Below are 18,725 nucleotides of genomic sequence, written 5' to 3'. Positions count from 1 at the left end.
GAGTTGCATTGTTGAACGATCTATCTGCTGATGATTTCTCGAAGCAATTGCTGACTATCGGTAATGGCCGCGTTCCTGTTGACGAATCGAGCAGTTTGATTTCATTTCCTCCAAATTTTTGCAATTTCGTCTCATCAAAAGACGAGCTTATGAACAAAGTATTTCCGGATATCATTGCTAACCACAAAAATACAAAATGGTTAAGTGAGTGAGCAATTTTGGCGGCTAAAAATAAAGATGTAGATGACCTCAATTTTATAATTCAAAATCAAATCGTAGGTACTCTGTATTCATTCACATCTATCGACTGTGTAACAAACGAAGAAGAAGCCACTAATTATCCAATTGAATTTTTGAACTCCTTGGATGTGCCTGGTTTACCACCGCACAATTTACAACTGAAGGTTGGCTCGGTAGTCATCATGCTTAGAAATTTAAACCAACCAAAACTGTGCAATGGAACGCGTTTGGTGATAAGAAAACTGATGAGCAATGTGATTCACGCGTCGATACTTAAAGGAAAATTTAAAGATGAGGAAGTTCTTATTCCAAGGATTCCGATGATCCCAACAGATATGCCCTTTGAGTTTAAACGAATTCAATTCCCGATTCGTCTTGCCTTCGCCATGACGATCAACAAATCACAGGGCCAATCCTTGACTATTTGTGGCCTCAATCTAGAAAATGCGTGTTTTTCTCAGGGTCAATTGTACGTAGCATGCTCACGTGTCGGCAAACCATCCGCATTATTTGTTCTTGCGCCTGACCAAAAAACCAAGAATGTCGTTTACCACAAGGTGCTTGAATGAAAATCCGATTAATGAATTAATCAGAGTGTATCCCAACCTGCACAACATAGTTTTCAATGATTTTTTTCTGACATGTGTATGAAATACTTAATTATTATTATTTTTTTAATTTTTATTCTCATTCTGTATGTATTCATCATCATTCATCAAAATAAAATACTTTTATATTTCTATCTATATTAATATTATTTTGTATCATTGTATTACGTTCATCAATGCCTAAATTAGTTCAGCTAAAAGGTAACACGACATTCATTGACTGTTAGGCGGTATGAAGTTCGCCGGGTCAGCTAGTAAATTGATAAATAACTGTGCACTTGGCGAAGATGGGATAGTGTCAGAAGTTATAAAAATACATGAATACGTGCGCTAGTAAATAATGTATGGGAAAATGAAAGGATACCAGAAAACTGGAGTAATATACACTTTATATTAGAAAGGAGAAGAATTAGCACTGTAGTGAATATAGCGTGCAAGATATTTTCAGGTGTGCTGAACGAAAGGATAACAATGTGCACTGAAAGTATCCACACACAACACAAGTGTAATTTAAAATTTTCCCAGTGAACTAAATATTCAAAAAGATTTCGGGCTTGCAGCCGGTCGTCGTTTGCTTCCATCCACGATATTTTGACTGGAGAACTGCCAGCCATCCTCAGGTGAGCCATCGAAGACTGACGAAGACGCCCTCCGTTCCACAATATATAGCATGCGTCAAAATCATATTAACAGACAAACCACACCGCCTGCCAGCAGCGCCCTTGCTGGTGGTACTGCAGAACTCAGCTGTCTTCAGCGTTGTCAATTGCCGCACCCATCGGAGTACTCTGACGTCTTTGTCTGGAGCAGATCTTAGAGATGATGGGGTTCCACGCATTATCTAGCTGATAGCCATTGTCACGGTTCATAAGATTGTCTGTCATGCGAATTTCCACTGATTCTTTTATGACAGAGTCCCAAAAGGATGTTGCTGTGGCCAAAATTGTTGTCTTATCATACTCCATTGAGTGTCCAGTGGAAATGCAATGCTCAGCAATTGCAGACTTGCTAGGTTGCAAAAGGCGAGTACAGCGTTGATGTTCAGTGCAACGTTCTTCTACTGTTCGCATTGTTTGTCCTATATATGACATGCCACACTGACAAGGTATATTATAAATGCCCGCCTTCCGCAATACCAGATCATCTTTCACTGATCCCAGCAGGTCGGAAATCTTCGATGGTGGACGGAAAATCACTTTCACTTCGAAACCGTGGAGGATTCTTGCAATTTTGAAGGAAATGTTGCCAACAAAGGGAAGAAAAGCTAAAGATTTAGTAGGTGTGCTCTCTTCTTTCTCCACTCCCTGTTTCTTTGGCTTAATTGCAAGTGCCTTGCTAATTTGCCTTGTAGAATATCCATTCTCTTTGAAAACCCTCTTCAGGTGGGCAAGCTCTTCAGGCAAACTATCTGCATCTGACACTACATGAGCTCTGTGTGCCAGTGTTTTAAGTACACTCATTGTTTGCAATGGGTGATGGCAGCTGGACGAATTTAAATACAAATCAGTATGTGTGGCCTTTCAATAAACTGAATGCCCCAGAGAGCCATCAGTCTTCCGTCTAACTAGCACATCCAAGAAAGGGAGGCAACCATTTTTCTCTAATTTCATGGTAAACCAAATGTTCTCATGAATGGAGTTGAGGTGATCTAAAAACTCCATTAATTTTTCTTCTCCATGAGGCCACACTACGAAAGTGTCATCCACGTACCTCCAAAAAACAGTTGGTTTGAGGGCTGCTGATTCAAGTGCTCTCTCCTCAAAATCCTCCATAAAAAGGTTGTCCACCAAGGGAGACAAGTGGCTACCCATGGTGACGCCGTCAGTCTGTTCAAAATATTCTTGGTTGAACATAGAACATGTTGGGGAGAGAGTGTGGTGAAACAGAGCAGTGATTCCCACCTGAAACTTATTGCCAATCAGTGCCAAGGAGTCTGCGAGGGGTACCCTTGTAAAAAGAGACACCACGTCAAAACTAACTAAAAGTTCAGAAGTACTTAGGCGTGGAGCCCCCAGTCGGTTGATAAAATTGGCAGAGTTTCGTACGTGGTGTGGACATTTGCCTACAAATGGCCTCAGCAAGGATGCAAGATGTTTGGCTAAATCGTAAGTGGGGGCACCACAACGTCCTCCGCAGAAAGGGTTGCACTGCGAAATCTCCGAGAAGATCCTGACGTTGTGGTACTGAAGGCCGATAAAGGCAAGTTAACTGTACTGTTACCTCGCAGTTTGTATGTGAATAAGATGTACGGTCTACATTCTGGCTACAGGAAGATTGATAACGATCCTACAGGATGTGTGCAACGGAAGACAGCTACACTCCTGAATTCTTCCTCGTTGCCTCCAGAAACAATCAAATGTTTAAGACCTCATGGCAGCATACCTCCAAGACTCTATGGCCTTCCGAAGGTACATAAAGACAGACTACCCTTATGGCCAATAGTGAGCAATATTGGTGCCCCCACTTACGATTTAGCCAAACATATTGCATCCTTGCTGAGGCCATTTGTAGGCTAATGTCCACACCACATACGAAACTTGGCCGATTTGCATTTGCACTTGATGTAGTGGGTGCTACGTTTTGTAACTTGAACCACTCCTGGGACAATGTGCAGATGATTTTGCTGTTGAATATCAGACATGTGAGTGGTTTCTCGGATGAAGATAGATTTTCTTTATAAAGAATGTAAGCATTCAGGAACATCCTGCCAATTATGCTGAAAACCACTTTCTTCCATCATTTCACCATCTTCCTCTCATCCAGATAACAGTTTGTCATCATATCTGAGGAATCAATCTTGTTGTTGTTGTGGTCTTCAGTCCTGAGACTGGTTTGATGCAGCTCTCCATGCTACTCTATCCTGTGCAAGCTTCTTCATCTCCCAGTACCTACTGCAACCTACATCCTTCTGAGTCTGCTTAGTGTATTGATCTCTTGGTTTCCCTCTACGATTTTTACCCTCCACGCTGCCCTCCAATGCTAAATTTGTGATCCCTTGATGCCTCAAAACATGTCCTACCAACCGATCCCTTCTTCTGGTCAAGTTGTGCCACAAACTTCTCTTCTCCCCAATCCTATTCAATACCTCCTCATTAGTTACGTGATCTACCCACCTTATCTTCAGCATTCTTCTGTAGCACCACATTTCGAAAGCTTCTATTCTCTTCCTGTCCAAACTGGTTATCGTCCATGTTTCACTTCCATACATGGCTACACTCCATACAAATACTTTCAGACACGACTTCCTGACACTTTAATCTATACTCGATGTTAACAAATTTCTCTTCTTCAGAAACGATTTCCTTGCCATTGCCAGTCTACATTTTATATCCTCTCTACTTCGACCATCATCAGTTATTTTACTCCGTAAATAGAAAAACTCCTTTACTACTTTAAGTGTCTCATTTCCTAATCTAATCCCCTCAGCATCACCCGATTTAATTTGACTACATTCCATTATCCTCGTTTTGCTTTTGTTGATGTTCATCTTATATCCCCCTTTCAAGACACTGTCCATTCCATTCAACTGCTCTTCCAAGTCCTTTGCTGTCTCTGACAGAATTACAATGTCATCGGCGAACCTCAAAGTTTTTATTTCTTCTCCATGGATCATAATACCTACTCCAAATTTTTCTTTTGTTTCCTTTACTGCTTGCTGAATATACAGATTGAATAACATCGGGGAGAGGCTACAACCCTGTCTGACTCCTTTCCCAACCACTACTTCCCTTTCATGCCCCTCGACTCTTATAACTGCCATCTGGTTTCTGTACAAATTGTAAATAGCCTTTCGCTCCCTGTATTTTACCCCTGCCACCTTCAGAATTTGAAAGAGAGTATTCCAGTTAACGTTGTCAAAAGCTTTCTCTAAGTCTACAAATGCTAGAAACGTAGGTTTGCCTTTTCTTAATCTTTCTTCTAAGGTAAGTCGCAAGGTTAGTATTGCCTCACGTGTTCCAACATTTCTACGGAATCCAAACTGATCTTCCCCGAGGTCCGCTTCTACCAGTTTTTCCATTCGTCTGTAAAGAATTCGCGTTAATATTTTGCAGCTGTGACTTATTAAACTGATAGTTCGGTAATTTTCACATCTGTCAACACCCGCTTTCTTTGGGATTGGAATTATTATATTCTTCTTGAAGTCTGTGGGTATTTCGCCTGTCTCATACATCTTGCTCACCAGATGGTAGAGTTTTGGCATGACTGGCTCTCCCAAGGCCATCAGTAGTTCTAATGGAATGTTGTCTACTCCCGGGGCCTTGTTTCGACTCAGGTCTTTCAGTGCTCTGTCAAACTCTTCACGCAGTATCTTATCTCCCATTTCATCTTCATCTACATCCTCTTCCATTTCCATAATATTGTCCTCTAGTACATCGCCCTTGTATAAACCCTCTATATACTCCTTCCACCTTTCTGCCTTCCCTTCTTTGCTTAGAACTGGGTTTCCATCTGAGCTCTTGATATTCATGCAAGTGGTTCTCTTCTCTCCAAAGGTCTCTTTAATTTTCCTGTAGGCAGTATCTATCTTACCCCTAGTGAGACAAGCCTCTACATCCTTACATTTGTCCTCTAGCCATCCCTGCTTAGCCATTTTGCACTTCCTGTGGATCTCATTTTTGAGACGTTTGTATTCCTTTTTGCCTGCTTCATTTACTGCATTTTTATATTTTCTCCTTTCATCAATTAAATTCAATATTTCTTCTGTTACCCAAGGATTTCTACTAGCCCTCGTCCTTTTACCTACTTGATCCTCTGCTGCCTTCACTACTTCATCCCTGAAAGCTACCCATTCTTCTTCTACTGTATTTCTTTCCCCCATTCCTGTCAATTGTTCCCTTATGCTCTCCCTGAAACTCTCTACACCCTCTGATTCTTTCAGTTTATCCAGGTCCCATCTCCTTAAATTCCCGCCTTTTTGCAGTTCCTTCAGTTTCAATCTGCAGTTCATAACCAACATATTGTGGTCAGAATCCACATCTGCCCCTGGAAATGTCTTACAATTTAAAACCTGGTTCCTAAATCTCTGTCTTACCATTATATAATCTATCTGATACCTTTTACTATCTCCAGGATTCTTCCAGGTATACAACCTTCTTTCATGATTCTTGAACCAAGTGTTAGCTATGATTAAGTTATGCTCTGTGCAAAATTCTACAAGGCGGCTTCCTCTTTCATTTCTTCCCCCCAATCCATATTCACCTACTATGTTTCCTTCTCTCCCTTTTCCTACTGACGAATTCCAGTCACCCATGACTATTAAATTTTCGTCTCCCTTCACTACCTGAATAATTTCTTTTATCTCGTCATACATTTCATCTATTTCTTCATCATCTGCAAAGCTAGTTGGCATATAAACTTGTACTACTGTAGTAGGCAAGGGCTTTGTGTCTATCTTGACCACAATAATGCGTTCACTATGCTGTTTGTAGTAGCTAACCCGCACTCCTATTTTTTTATTCGTTATTAAACCTACTCCTGCATTACCCCTATTTGATTTTGTATTTATAACCCTGTAATCACCTGACCAAAGTCTTGTTCCTCCTGCCACCGAACTTCACTAATTCCCACTATATCTAACTGTAACCTATCCATTTCCCTTTTTAAATTTTCTAACCTACCTGCCCGATTAAGGGATCTGACATTCCATGCTCCGATCCGTAGAATGCCAGTTTTCTTTCTCCTGATAACGACGCCCTCTTGAGTAGTCCCCGCCCGGAGATCCGAATGGGGGACTATTTTACCTCCGGAATATTTTACCCAAGAGGACACCATCATCATTTAATCATACAGTAAAGCTGCATGTCCTCGGGAAAAATTACGGCTGTAGTTTCCCCTTGCTTTCAGCCGTTCGCAGTACCAGCACAGCAAGGCCGTTTTGGTTAATGTTACAAGGCCAGATCAGTCAATCATCCAGACTGTTGCCCCTGCAACTACTGAAAAGGCTCCTGCCCCTCTTCAGGAACCACAGTTTGTCTGGCGTCTCAACAGATACCCCTCCGTTGTGGTTGCACCTATGGTACGGCCATCTGTATCGCTGAGGCACGCAAGCCTCCCCACCAACGGCAAGGTCCATGGTTCATGGGGGGAGGGAATCAATTTTTTCCATGTATTTATTATACTGTTGTCATATTGAAATAGGACATCAGCTTTCTTCAAAGGTTGTCGTTTGCAACTACTTCTCTCTGACGCTGTTGCAGTAGAGGAGGAACTGAGCAACAGAACTGGATTTTTCTGTGACTTCTTTTTCCTGAAGCCACAGAGAAGCACAAAGGCCTTTCTAAAGAATTTGACGTGCCCAGTGTCAAATTTGGAAATTAGGTGGGAGAAATTTTCTCTTCCTCCATATTGTGCCAGTGAGGATGGTTCCCATGGAATACTGTTTTTCCACTACCGGAATTGACGTTAAGAAATTGTCACAGAAAATGTGGTACCCCTTGTTCATGTAATTACCAAGAGCAAGTAATTTTGTAATAACTACATAGCCTAATTCGTGCTCTTTTATCTCCACTATGTCAGCTTCACATCTTGCTCCATGGTACACATAAAATTCAAGGCAGTAGTTCACCACAGAATCACATAGCATCCAGAACTTTACACCCCATCTGTGATGATGTTTATTAGGGAGATACTGGATGAGTTGAGAATGAGTTTTAGAACCACCAAGACTTTCGTCAACACTCAGCTGTTGATGAGATGTATAATGGTGACGAAACACATTATTGGCAAAGTTCAGCATAATATCAAACTTTGCAGTGGGGTCATATGCTGGATGACCAGGAGGGTGCAATTTTGTATTGTCTGGCAAGTGGAAAAATTTTAGGAGCAACTGAAATCTGTTACGCGAAAACATTCGGGAAAACCATGGAGTTGCCATATTTTCATCTGTAGACCAGTAACTAAAAATTGTTGGTTTCTTTATGAGTCCCATATTTAGTATTACTGCCACAAAAGCCTTCATTTCTGGAACTGAGGTAGGATACCACTTTCTCACACGAGAGTTCACTGATAAATTGCTGAGCATATCAGTTTGTTTTGTTGCGATTATCGTAAACAGTTGCAATTGGCATAGCATTTATTGGTACCTGCTTGGGGCCTGGTAATTCCGAAAACATGAAGCGGTGTGGAGCAGGATTGTCCAACTCATCAGTTCCAGTTTCAGCAAACGTGTCGCTGTCTGCAGTCAATTCTTCAACATCGTCTTCATCGCTGCTGGGTGCAGATTCAGCTATTGATGACTCATATGATGAGATATCACCACTAGACCACTCATAGATTGATCCACAGTCTGAAAAACGTGCAAAATCGTTCTCACTTTCACTACTTTCCGTGGTATACATCGCACGCAAATGAAACTTCTTTCTTGGCAGCGCCGTAGTACCTTCGAAATGAATGAAAAACAACCTTGTTTTTGGAACTCGAAAATATCGATTATTGGCATCGACAATTGAAACAAAGTACTTGATGACTATCTTTTGACCTTTGTTTGTCTGGACGACATCAGTATACCACGATCTGTGCCTTAGTTTGAGAGAAAAGGGCATGTGAATGGCAGTACGATTAGATCGTACATGGCACTTTTCACACGTACGGCATGATCCGATTAGATCGTATTTGGCACTAAAAGGGTTAACTTCCATTTGTACAATTATATACTTAACATGGTGTCTGTTCTTTCAGACATGTCCAAAAGAACGGACACCATGTAAGTGTACAGGGTGGTCCATTGATAGTGACTGAGCCATATATCTCACAAAATAAGCATTAAACGAAAAAACTCGTCTAGCTTGAAGAGGGAAACCAGATGGCGCTATGGTTGGCCCGCTAGATGGCTCTGCCATAGGTCAAACAGATATCAACTGCGTTTTTTAAATAGGAACCCCCATTTTTTATTACAAATTCGTGTAGTACTTAAAGAAATATGAATGTTTTAGTTGGACTACTTTTTTCACGTTGTGATAGATGGCACTGTAATAGTCACAAACGTATAACTACGTGGTATCACGTAACATTCCGCCAGTGTGGACAATATTTGCTTCATGATACATTACCCGTGTTAAAATGGACCGTTTACCAATTGCGGAAAAGGTCGATATTGTGTTGCTGTATGGCTATTGTGATCAGAATGCCCAAAGGGCGTGTGCTATGTATGCTGCTCGGTACCCTGGACAAAATCATCCGAGTGTCTGGACTGCTCGCCAGACAGTTACGTTATTTAAGGAAACAGGAAGTGTTCAGCCACATGTGAAACGTTAACCACGGCATGCAACAAATGATGATGCCCAAGTAGGTGTTTTAGCTGCTGTCGCAGCTAATCCGCACATCAGTAGCAGACAAATTGTGTGAGAATCGGGAATCTCAAAAACGTCGGTGTTGAGAATGCTACAGCAACGTCGATTGCACCCTTACCACATTTCTATGCACCAGGAATTGCATGGCGACGACTTTGAACGTCGTGTACAGTTCTGCCACTGGGCACAAGAGAAATTACAGGACAATGACAGATTTTTTGCACGCATTCTATTTAGCGACAAAGTATCATTCGCCAACAGCTGTAACGTGAACCGGCATAATATGCACTAGTGGGCAACGGAAAATCCACGATGGCTGCGACAAGTGGAACATCAGCGACCTTGGCGTGTTAATGTATGGTGCGGCATTATGGGAGGAAGGATAATTGCCCCCATTTTATCAATGGCAATCTAAATGGTGCAATGTATGCTGATTTCCTATGTAATGTTCTACTGATGTTACTACAAGATGTTTCACTGCACGACAGAATGGCGATGTAATTCCAACATGATGGATGTCCGGCACATAGCTCGCTTGCGGTTGAAGCGGTATTGCATAGCATATTTCATGACAGGTGGATTGGTCGTCGAAGCACCATACCATGGCCCGCACGTTCACCGGATCTGATGTCCCCGGATTTCTTTCTGTGGGGAAAGTTGAAGGATATTTGCTATCATGATCCACCGACAATGCCTGACAACATGCGTCAGTGCACTGCCAACGCATGTGCGAACATTACGGAAGGCAAACTACTCACTGTTGAGAGGAATGTCGTCACACGTATTGCCAAATTCATTGAGGTTGATGGACATCATTTTGAGCATTTACTGCATTAATGTGGTATTTACAGGTAATCACACTGTAACAGCATGCATTGTCAGAAATGATAAGTTCACAAAGGTACATGTATCACATTGGAACAACCGAAATAAAATTTTCAAGCGTACCTACGTTCTGTATTTTAATTTAAAAAACCTGTTACCAACATCCAGACATCTTAGTACAGTTGACAGGTCCTATAGGTGTATTCTCTTAAAAGAAGAACAGACCGAGAATAGAGGTGCTTATGAATCCACGCCAGACAGTCACTTACAGTGACTGGTGACTGCAACGGCTCTTCATGCACAGTATTTGGTTTAACAGTATCCCGAAGTCTCAGTTCTGTGTATTCATTGCACCCTGTAGTGTAAAATGCGCCTTGTCATTCCATAACATTTTGTCCAGCCACATGTCATCAACTTCAATGAGTGTTGCTTGCAGCTCATGAGGTTTCAGTTACTGCAGTGTCCGGATCCTCTACAGGTGCTAGCATAAAATACACTGCAAAACTTTGCATACTGTTGACCATGAGACGGAAATTCTCATGACACTGTACAAGCACTAGCACTACCTGGGACACATGCTGCAGGGTCAAATACAGAAACAGCAACCTCACGAATAACAGGGCACTTTCCAGGTGCCACGTCAAGCTCACCTGTGCTTTCAAATTTCATTATCACCTGCTTTAAAACATTCAATGACATCTGGTCTCTCCTCGGATCTTTCAGTCGGCTCTCCTCAGAACTTTCAGTTGGCAGTACACTCTCAATGCAGCACTGAAATTGCTGTTATTTACGCTTTGATTTCACTATAATTACATTTAAAGGACATGTGCTGATCTTTTATTTACCAACATAAACTTGTTTTTACTGAATATGACTTGCTCCCATGATTATTTATTGATCTATTACAAGATGGTGATTTTACATCTGGCATTTCATGGGGAGCCAATATTTTTCTTAATTTATGGCCAACTTTGAGTTTGACAACATGTTAAGTGTCCTGCAATATATGTTAAAGACACAAAATCAAATACTTGAAAATGACTTAAAAGGCCGAACCCTGGGTTTTACCTAAATAAACAATAAAACAGTCAAATGGTGGTGTGTTCCTTTACAAAATATTGTATGACAGTTGCTCAGCAACATCAAAAACTGTTCACATAAAACAATGTGACTATGAACTCGTGGCCTATAGTCTTGATAGGTATAATGTTCACTCAGATTATGGCTTGTCAAATAACATTGTGGCTGTCATACCGTCGTACAAACAGTGTATGGTACCAGATTTGCACTAGTGTCCACAATTAGAACTCTCTTTTTCCAGTGTAAATCGGTTACGTATTAATGCAGTAGCATATCTACCAGCTTTCACAGCCACACGATAATTACAGCCCATATTGAACCTCCATGAGTAGCTGCACTTTAAGTGTAACCACGTGGTACAAGCATGAAATACAAGAGTTTATACAAGGGAACATACAGTAAATTTTATCAAATCTCAAAGAGTATGCTGATTAGGACATGTGGAGAGGATGGCAAATGTCAGGATAACCAAACGAATAATGGAAGGAAAAGTGTACTGCACCAGAAGGTAGGACCAACCCGGAGCTAGATGGCCGACCGTATATGGCCAGTCTTATCAAGACAGAGATCTGATGGTGGAAAAGAAAAGTGAAGAAGAGAGATATTTGGAGGCAGATTGTTAAGAAGACCAAGACCCGTCAGGACTGAAGTACCGAAGAAGAAGAAGATGAAGTTGACTTTATGCAGTGGTGAAGAAATTCTGTGATATCACTGTAAAATCTGTTATGATCAAGGGAAGAACGACTGATAAGAATATGACAGAAGGCAGTGTAGGGAACGCAACCTTGGTCCTTGTGTACCATGGTGTATCAAGAATGTCAGATAAAAATAAATATTATGTCAGTCTGAAATATTTATTTGTGTGTTTCTTTTTCGTGACTTAAGACTGAATAACAGTCCTTTGCCTGATTTGAAAAAAACAAAGCTTTTTCTATTTATAATTTTCGTTGTCACTTGTTATAATATTGCTAAATCTGTATTGTATCTATTTCTCCTCTTGTAAGTGCTACAACAAACAAATCCATATATCTTCTTTAATTTAGTAATACTGTTTAATACTCGCCACATATTAAACCAGATGTAGAGTTCAGCTCATTTTCCATCAACAAACTCTCATTTTAGAAATGTTGTTCAACCCTTAAAGAGCCCCTTTCCTCTTTCACCAAGTGCCTGCTCTGCCTCCCTGAGGCACCTGTTAAATACAGGGTGACAATTATTGAACTGTATGGGAAAAAAAGTAAATTAGTTACAAACTATGGTGTGCACACACTTTATTCAACATGTAAACTTCACTACAGATGTTTGGATTTAGGTTATGACATCTTCGATATACCTGCCATCATTGGCGATGATGTGGCACAGATGAATAGTGAAATTCTGCATTACCTGCTGAAGTGTCGGAACATCGATGCTGTTTTCGGCTCAGCAATGCCTTTGGTGTTATTGCTGTACATCTTGTCATTAATATAGCCCCACAAAAAGGGAGTGGTGTGTGTTCAGATCCAGAGAATATGGCGGCCAATCAAGGCCTATGCCAGTGGCCTCTGGATACCCCAGAGCCAGAACACAGCCCCCAAAGTGCTCCGGCAGAACACAGATTATTCCGTGAGTGAACATTGCACGCCACACAGTCACACATTGAAGGTGAAGATATTTCTTGATTGTGAAATGCAGATTCTCAGTCCCTCCCAAATGCGCTGATTTTGCTTATTGACAAAACCATCGAAATGAAAGTGAGTTTCGTCGCTAAACCGTACATGCATTCACATACTAATTCCCATCATGCCCCATGTCCAACCATGCGGTTTGAACATCCTAACACAAACCGTTCAGAAGTTATGATGATTTTATTCCATATAGTTCAATAAATGTCACCCTGTATATTTGGTGCTACCTCTTCATTTTACATCAATAATTTTCAAACCAGATGCTGAGGTCTGTGGAGTCTTTTTATATACAGCAATTAGGGGAAGAAAGGTAATTGACAAGAAGCAAGAGAAGTACACAAGGAGTAAAACTGCACTGAAGTGATTTAAATAAGCCAAGTGTGACTGCAGAACTAAGTTTTCAGTGTGTCTGAAAAAAACCTAATAAATGGTGTGTGTGACCAGATTTGACTTATGGCAATGCAGTATGTGATGGAAAAACAAAAACTATTTGAAAACTGTTGACTGCTCATAGGGCACTGGAGAGACGCATGTTGGGAATTGTTAGCATTGATGAGAAAATAAACAAATAGATCAGGGAAGAAACAGAAGTGGAAGATGCGATTGTTACTGAAATGAAAATGAAATGGAAGCGATCAAGACATGTAGCCAGGCAAATGGATTATAGCTGGATTCAGAACATTGTTTGCTGTATTCCAAGAGTTAAGGAAGAAAAGAGACGACAACATATTGGAAGATGTGTAGATGACATTAGGTAACATGCAGGAGCGGAATGAAGGTACATAGGTATAGACCATAATGCATGGGAAAGTTTAAATATTCAGTAGTGGATGTCAAATTGAGTGGAGGTGGCTGTGGTTGTGGTTGTGGTGGTCTGTGGATTTCACTAAGCATAGCTTATATTTCAATAGGACTGAGAAATGGTGGTTGCTTAAGTTCATAACTTTTGATACATCATAGTAGATGGACTCCCTCTTTGACAGACTTACTGTGGCAAAGAAGTAATTTAATATTGTGTAATGGACTGAGTGACCTGAAGAAGTGGATTCAGGTGCCTGATGAGACTTTTTCCGTGATGAAGTGTAGGTGTTGTGTATTAACTGTTACCATATTGTGAAGATTGTGTGTAAAATGTGCCATTGTGAATGGCAAAGGGAGGGACCATAATCTGCTTCAGACACATTGTCTTTTACTCCAAAAAACACTTGAGAGGCCCATTGGTCGTAACTTCAGTGTGATGTTCAGATCACTATCACTGCAGTGATATGGACTACAGATTTCCCCTACATATGTAGATATTTCTCTAGTAGCAGAGCTAGCCCATTTTAGGATGAAAGTATGAGGTGTCTCCGCTTCGTAGAGATTCCTCTGATCACAGTTGTCCAGTCTTGCCTGTTACCCTCCCCATTTCCTAAAGCTCACCAGTCCTTTTCCTTCATCCCTCTTCCTTTCCCCTCAACTCTTCTGCTTGAATAGGTAGCCACTGGCTCCAAAAGCTTGCACATTTCTGCATGTTTAAGATGTTTTTATATGCCTCTGCTTGGTGAGTAGACTTTTTATCTATCCATACTAAATATTCAGTAACTGCCTAGCTACAGATAAAGACAAAGCCTTTTAGATGGTGAGGACTAAATTGGAAAAGATAGGAGAGAGAGGAAGAAAAAGATTATGAAATGAGTTAATGAGTGCTATCAGCAGTTCTTTTAATCTAAGATGTACACGTGACAGGTAGGAGGATTTCAGGAAAAGTTGGAGAAATTCAACTGACTTCTGTATTGAGTGACACGCTCCTCTTGAGAATACCACAAGGAAAAGTGAGAGGATGGAGTAATGCTTTTACTGGATACCAATGGAGAGACAAGACTGGGACTTCTGCTTGTAGCACAAGTGGTGGTGAAAGTAGAACTTTATTTCAGTTCTGCCAGTGGTGTGTTTTACAACTGCCCATTCTGCATTGGATACTCTGTGTTACGTTATCTGCTATCCCCAATTCCATTCCAGAACTAGATATAAATCTGCAGAACATTTTCGGAACATACATTGTTTGCACAAACTAGGATACCAACATATTGTGTGGCTTAAGGCCGAACTATATAATGAAAATACATTTCTTGCTCTGCTTTTAAAAAAATTCTGTTTTTGGAGTAAGGTCCTGACCCATTCAGACCCTGCTCTTGAAACATTAAAAGCATCACTGGATGATAGTACAAAATGGAAAGCCCCAGAAATGCATGAGTACCAATCATATACTAAAAACAAGAAACCTAAGCCAGTTCTGTTCCAAATTGGAGAGACATCACATAATTTTTCATTCATCATAACAGTGATTCCATTACTTCCCCTTATGTATTGTAATAATTTCTTAGTAACTTTGATTAAGGTTCAAGAATCTAGCTATCATAAATTTAATGAGTGCACTAGCTACAGTCTGAAGATGTGTGGATATGAGCTTCTTTTGTAGTCTATCTCATCAACTTCAATTGGTGCTAAAGATTGTGGAGCAATGAGTGGAAAGAAAGCCACCTGTGTGTCTTTTCAAGTAGAATTTTTGAATTTCTAGTCTCTCACAATTACAAAACAGAAACATCATGCTCCATTTTGATGATTAACTGAAATGTGTACCATATCTGTAGGATCTTTAGGTTAGATATTGAAATACATAGAATAGGGGAATAGGGGAGGTGTGGGGGGGGGGGGGGCAGCAGTCAAGTCCCACATAGCATTATTGGACTTTATTTAGTTTCACTTAAATTAAGGTGTGGAATTTGTGTATGTAGATCAACACTATCATGATACCTCAAAATGTTAGGTGTATTACTGTCACGATATCATCATGTAAACTATTTGGATTTAACCGTCCCTGCCTTTGTGCAGAAAATGTGGTGCCATCACAAATTATTTGGTGTCCACTACTGTACCTGAAAGAATTTACATCTTCATTAAGGATAAGCCACATATTTACTTTCAATTATACAGCGTAAGAAAAGTCCTGCAGCCTACAGTCTTAAATGAAATTTTATTTTGTTCTAACCCTAAATACTATTTTTAAGGAAACAAGCATTGACTTTTGTAAGCAGGAAAACACAGGTGTCTACTTTATAATTTTTGCTGACTGTGTGCTCAGGATTTCATTTCTCAGTGAGTAAATCTTATTTAGATGAAAGAACACTCATTTACAGTGGATTGCTGGCACAAGCATACAGTGTTTGTGACATACTGCTTCACATTTTGTTTAGTATGTTTCATTTGTTCACAGGAGAATACTATTCTGTACAGCCACATCACATGCTGCTGCTGCTGCTGCTGCTACTACTACTACTACTACTACTACCACCACCACCACCACCACCACCATTACCACTACTGTAGTATTAGCAGTAGTAGTAGTAGTAGTAGTAGTAGTAGCAGCAGCATGTAATGTGACTGTTTGTAATAACATATTACTAATTTTGTTTTTTGATCTTCCAAAATTGTGTGTTACATTTAGTTCTTTCATTGTTGTAAAAGCTGGAGCCTGATGTTTCTGTTCATTCCAAGCACTGTAAAAGTGGCATTCACATTTTACAGTGACCAAATATTTCCAGTTTTTCACATACTTATGTCTCACTGATTTTATTTAGTACATAAATGAATTACCTACTTGGTTTTCAAATTATTAGATTTCTCAGTTACTACTACTACTAGTAGTAACTACAAAATCTAATTTGAAAACCAAATAGGTAATTCAATTATGGACTAAATAAAATCAGTGAGACAAAAGTATGTGAAAAACTGGAAATATTCTGCCACATTAAAATGTGAAAGTCATAAGACAAACTTAGAATAACTCAGAGAGATGTGCAAGTTAGGCCTGTAATGGTAATTGATGTGTCGACAGAAGTGCCGACACAGTGTGGTTTGAGGAGACCGATATGCACGCTATAAGCTCACACAGACTGGCGTGAGGTCTGAAACAGGATACGTAATGAATGCTATAAAGAAAAGTACGTAGCTTCTGGAATACTTAACTTTAATTCATCATTTGAATACATCGTTCTTGATGAGACATGCTTCATACGATAACTATCAATTGCTCTGGCGCCTTGCTAGGTCGTAGCCATTGACTTAGCTGAAGGCTATTCTATCTATCTTTTCTGCAAATAAACGAGGCTTCGTCAGTGTTGCATCGCTAGCTAAGTCGTCCGTACAACTAGGGGCGAGTGCTAGTAAGTCTCTCGAGACCTGCCGTGTGGTGGCGCTCGGTCTGCGATCACTGACAGTGGCTACACGCGGGTCCGACATGTACTAATGGACCGCGGCCAATTTAAAGCTACCACCTAGCAAGTGTGGTGTCTGGCGGTGACACCACAGTAATCAAAGAAATGAGTGAGAATTTTCATATGTGATATTTCTGTAGTATTTGACAGAAGCTCTGTAAGAAGACCACTATCCAGAATATATTTTGTTGAAGTTCTGTGAAATTAATTTTGAATAATTGTTTAATAAATGAGGAAAAGCATTGTTTGTCATTGCTTTTGCCTGTTAATGTTACATTCAATTTCTTAGTTTTGATTTTTAAAATTTCAGGAAAACTAGTATGGAGGATCTCTGTGATTCAACAGTTCGCAAGATTGACTGATATGATCTGTCATTGAGCCCAATGCGTGCTGAAGCCATAGATTCAGACAATATTCTAGTCAGACCAAAGACTATAGATGAATGAAGGAAATATCTGTGATAGTCAAAACCTTGAAAAGGCATGTAATGTGACTGTACGTAATAACATATTTCTAATTTTGTTTTTTGAACTTCCAGGATTGTGTGTTACATTTAGTTCTTTCATTGTTGTAAAAGCTACAGCCTGATGTTTCTGTTCATTCCAAGCACTTTAAAAGTGACAAAATCACATTATTAGTGAATCAGTTACTTTTTTGTTCTGTCACATGGCTGTGATAGTGGTCAGCTTTATGTTTGTGTTATTGTCATTTGAACTAAATTGAATCTGTTATATAGTTTATATTCAGAAGATGTTGTAGAGCTCAATGTATTTTTTTGTCAGATGTATATATATCATTATGTGATTTCCTTCTAATTTTTGTAAAATGATATGCACAAGATCATTTTTTTAACATTGTGTTATTAAGTAGCACTGAGAAAAAATCTTTCTTACAATGTTATTTGAGTTACATTTGAAGTATGAGAGTGAAATAGAAACAATGAATAATTGTCTGGCCATAAGAAGCATACATTTTCAAAACTCGTGTGTCACGTAAAGGTGTATTAAGATCGTCATTTGTGTTTGTGTACGTATATTACCTGAATTCTTTGTATCAAAAGGAGTGTGAGTTAAAGTGATAAAGAGTATCTGGGATACTGTTGATGCCTTTTGTAACTCTGCTGTAGAGTGAGGTGAATTAATGTGATTTTTTTTTTTAAAGAAAGAAATACTGTATTCATAAGTGTTTCATACAAATTCATATTGTACTTGTAGAGTATTTTCTTGCATTTAAGACATCTGTTAAGCAAAATAATATATTGTCAGTAAGTTAAATATACTTTTGTAGTTACACAGTTCGGTTTTTAAACAAGAAGCACACAACGAATGCCCATGGTACACTGCCAGTTCAATTTACAGATTTTGAATTCACATTTCCCCATGATTGTACACTTTGCCGAACATTCTCGTTGTTTCTAATTTCTCATCCCGATTGCAAACTGCACTGTTACTGCTTATGTCTCTAATGAAGTTGTGTAGAACAACAAATATTTTACCACATCTGACTGAATTTTTTTTAAAAAAAATGCATTCCTGCTTAGGTGATGTGTACTCATTTCACTCTTGAGTAACTGTAATTTCGTTAACTGAAGTTTTGTAGACAAAGATAGGCACATTATGTGAATGATCATACATGCCCAAAGAGATGTATTTATTATATTTTTCATGTGGCAGTTTATTTCTTGAAAACTGACAACAGCTATGTGTACAGATGTACACTCTCTGGAAGTTCAGTTTATATATATACCACTTAAAGTTGGCA

The 18,725-nt window shown here is 39.6% G+C and overlaps 1 protein-coding gene across 1 annotated transcript in view; it reads left to right on the top strand.

Moving 5' to 3' along the window:
- Positions 1–17,719, top strand: part of LOC126473373 (uncharacterized) — an 89,147-nt gene extending 71,428 nt beyond the window's left edge. The window contains exon 9 of the mRNA XM_050100380.1: positions 17,275–17,719. Coding sequence (XP_049956337.1) covers positions 17,275–17,326 — 52 coding nt within the window. The 3' untranslated portion in view covers positions 17,327–17,719. The remainder of the gene's footprint in view (positions 1–17,274) is intronic.
- The last annotated feature ends 1,006 nt before the right edge of the window (positions 17,720–18,725 follow it).

The sequence above is a fragment of the Schistocerca serialis genome, chromosome 4 (assembly GCF_023864345.2).
Source record: "Schistocerca serialis cubense isolate TAMUIC-IGC-003099 chromosome 4, iqSchSeri2.2, whole genome shotgun sequence".
NCBI classification, from domain to species: domain Eukaryota; kingdom Metazoa; phylum Arthropoda; class Insecta; order Orthoptera; family Acrididae; genus Schistocerca; species Schistocerca serialis.
Note: the sequence above shows the minus strand (reverse complement) of the source record. Positions and strands in the feature narration are given on the sequence as shown.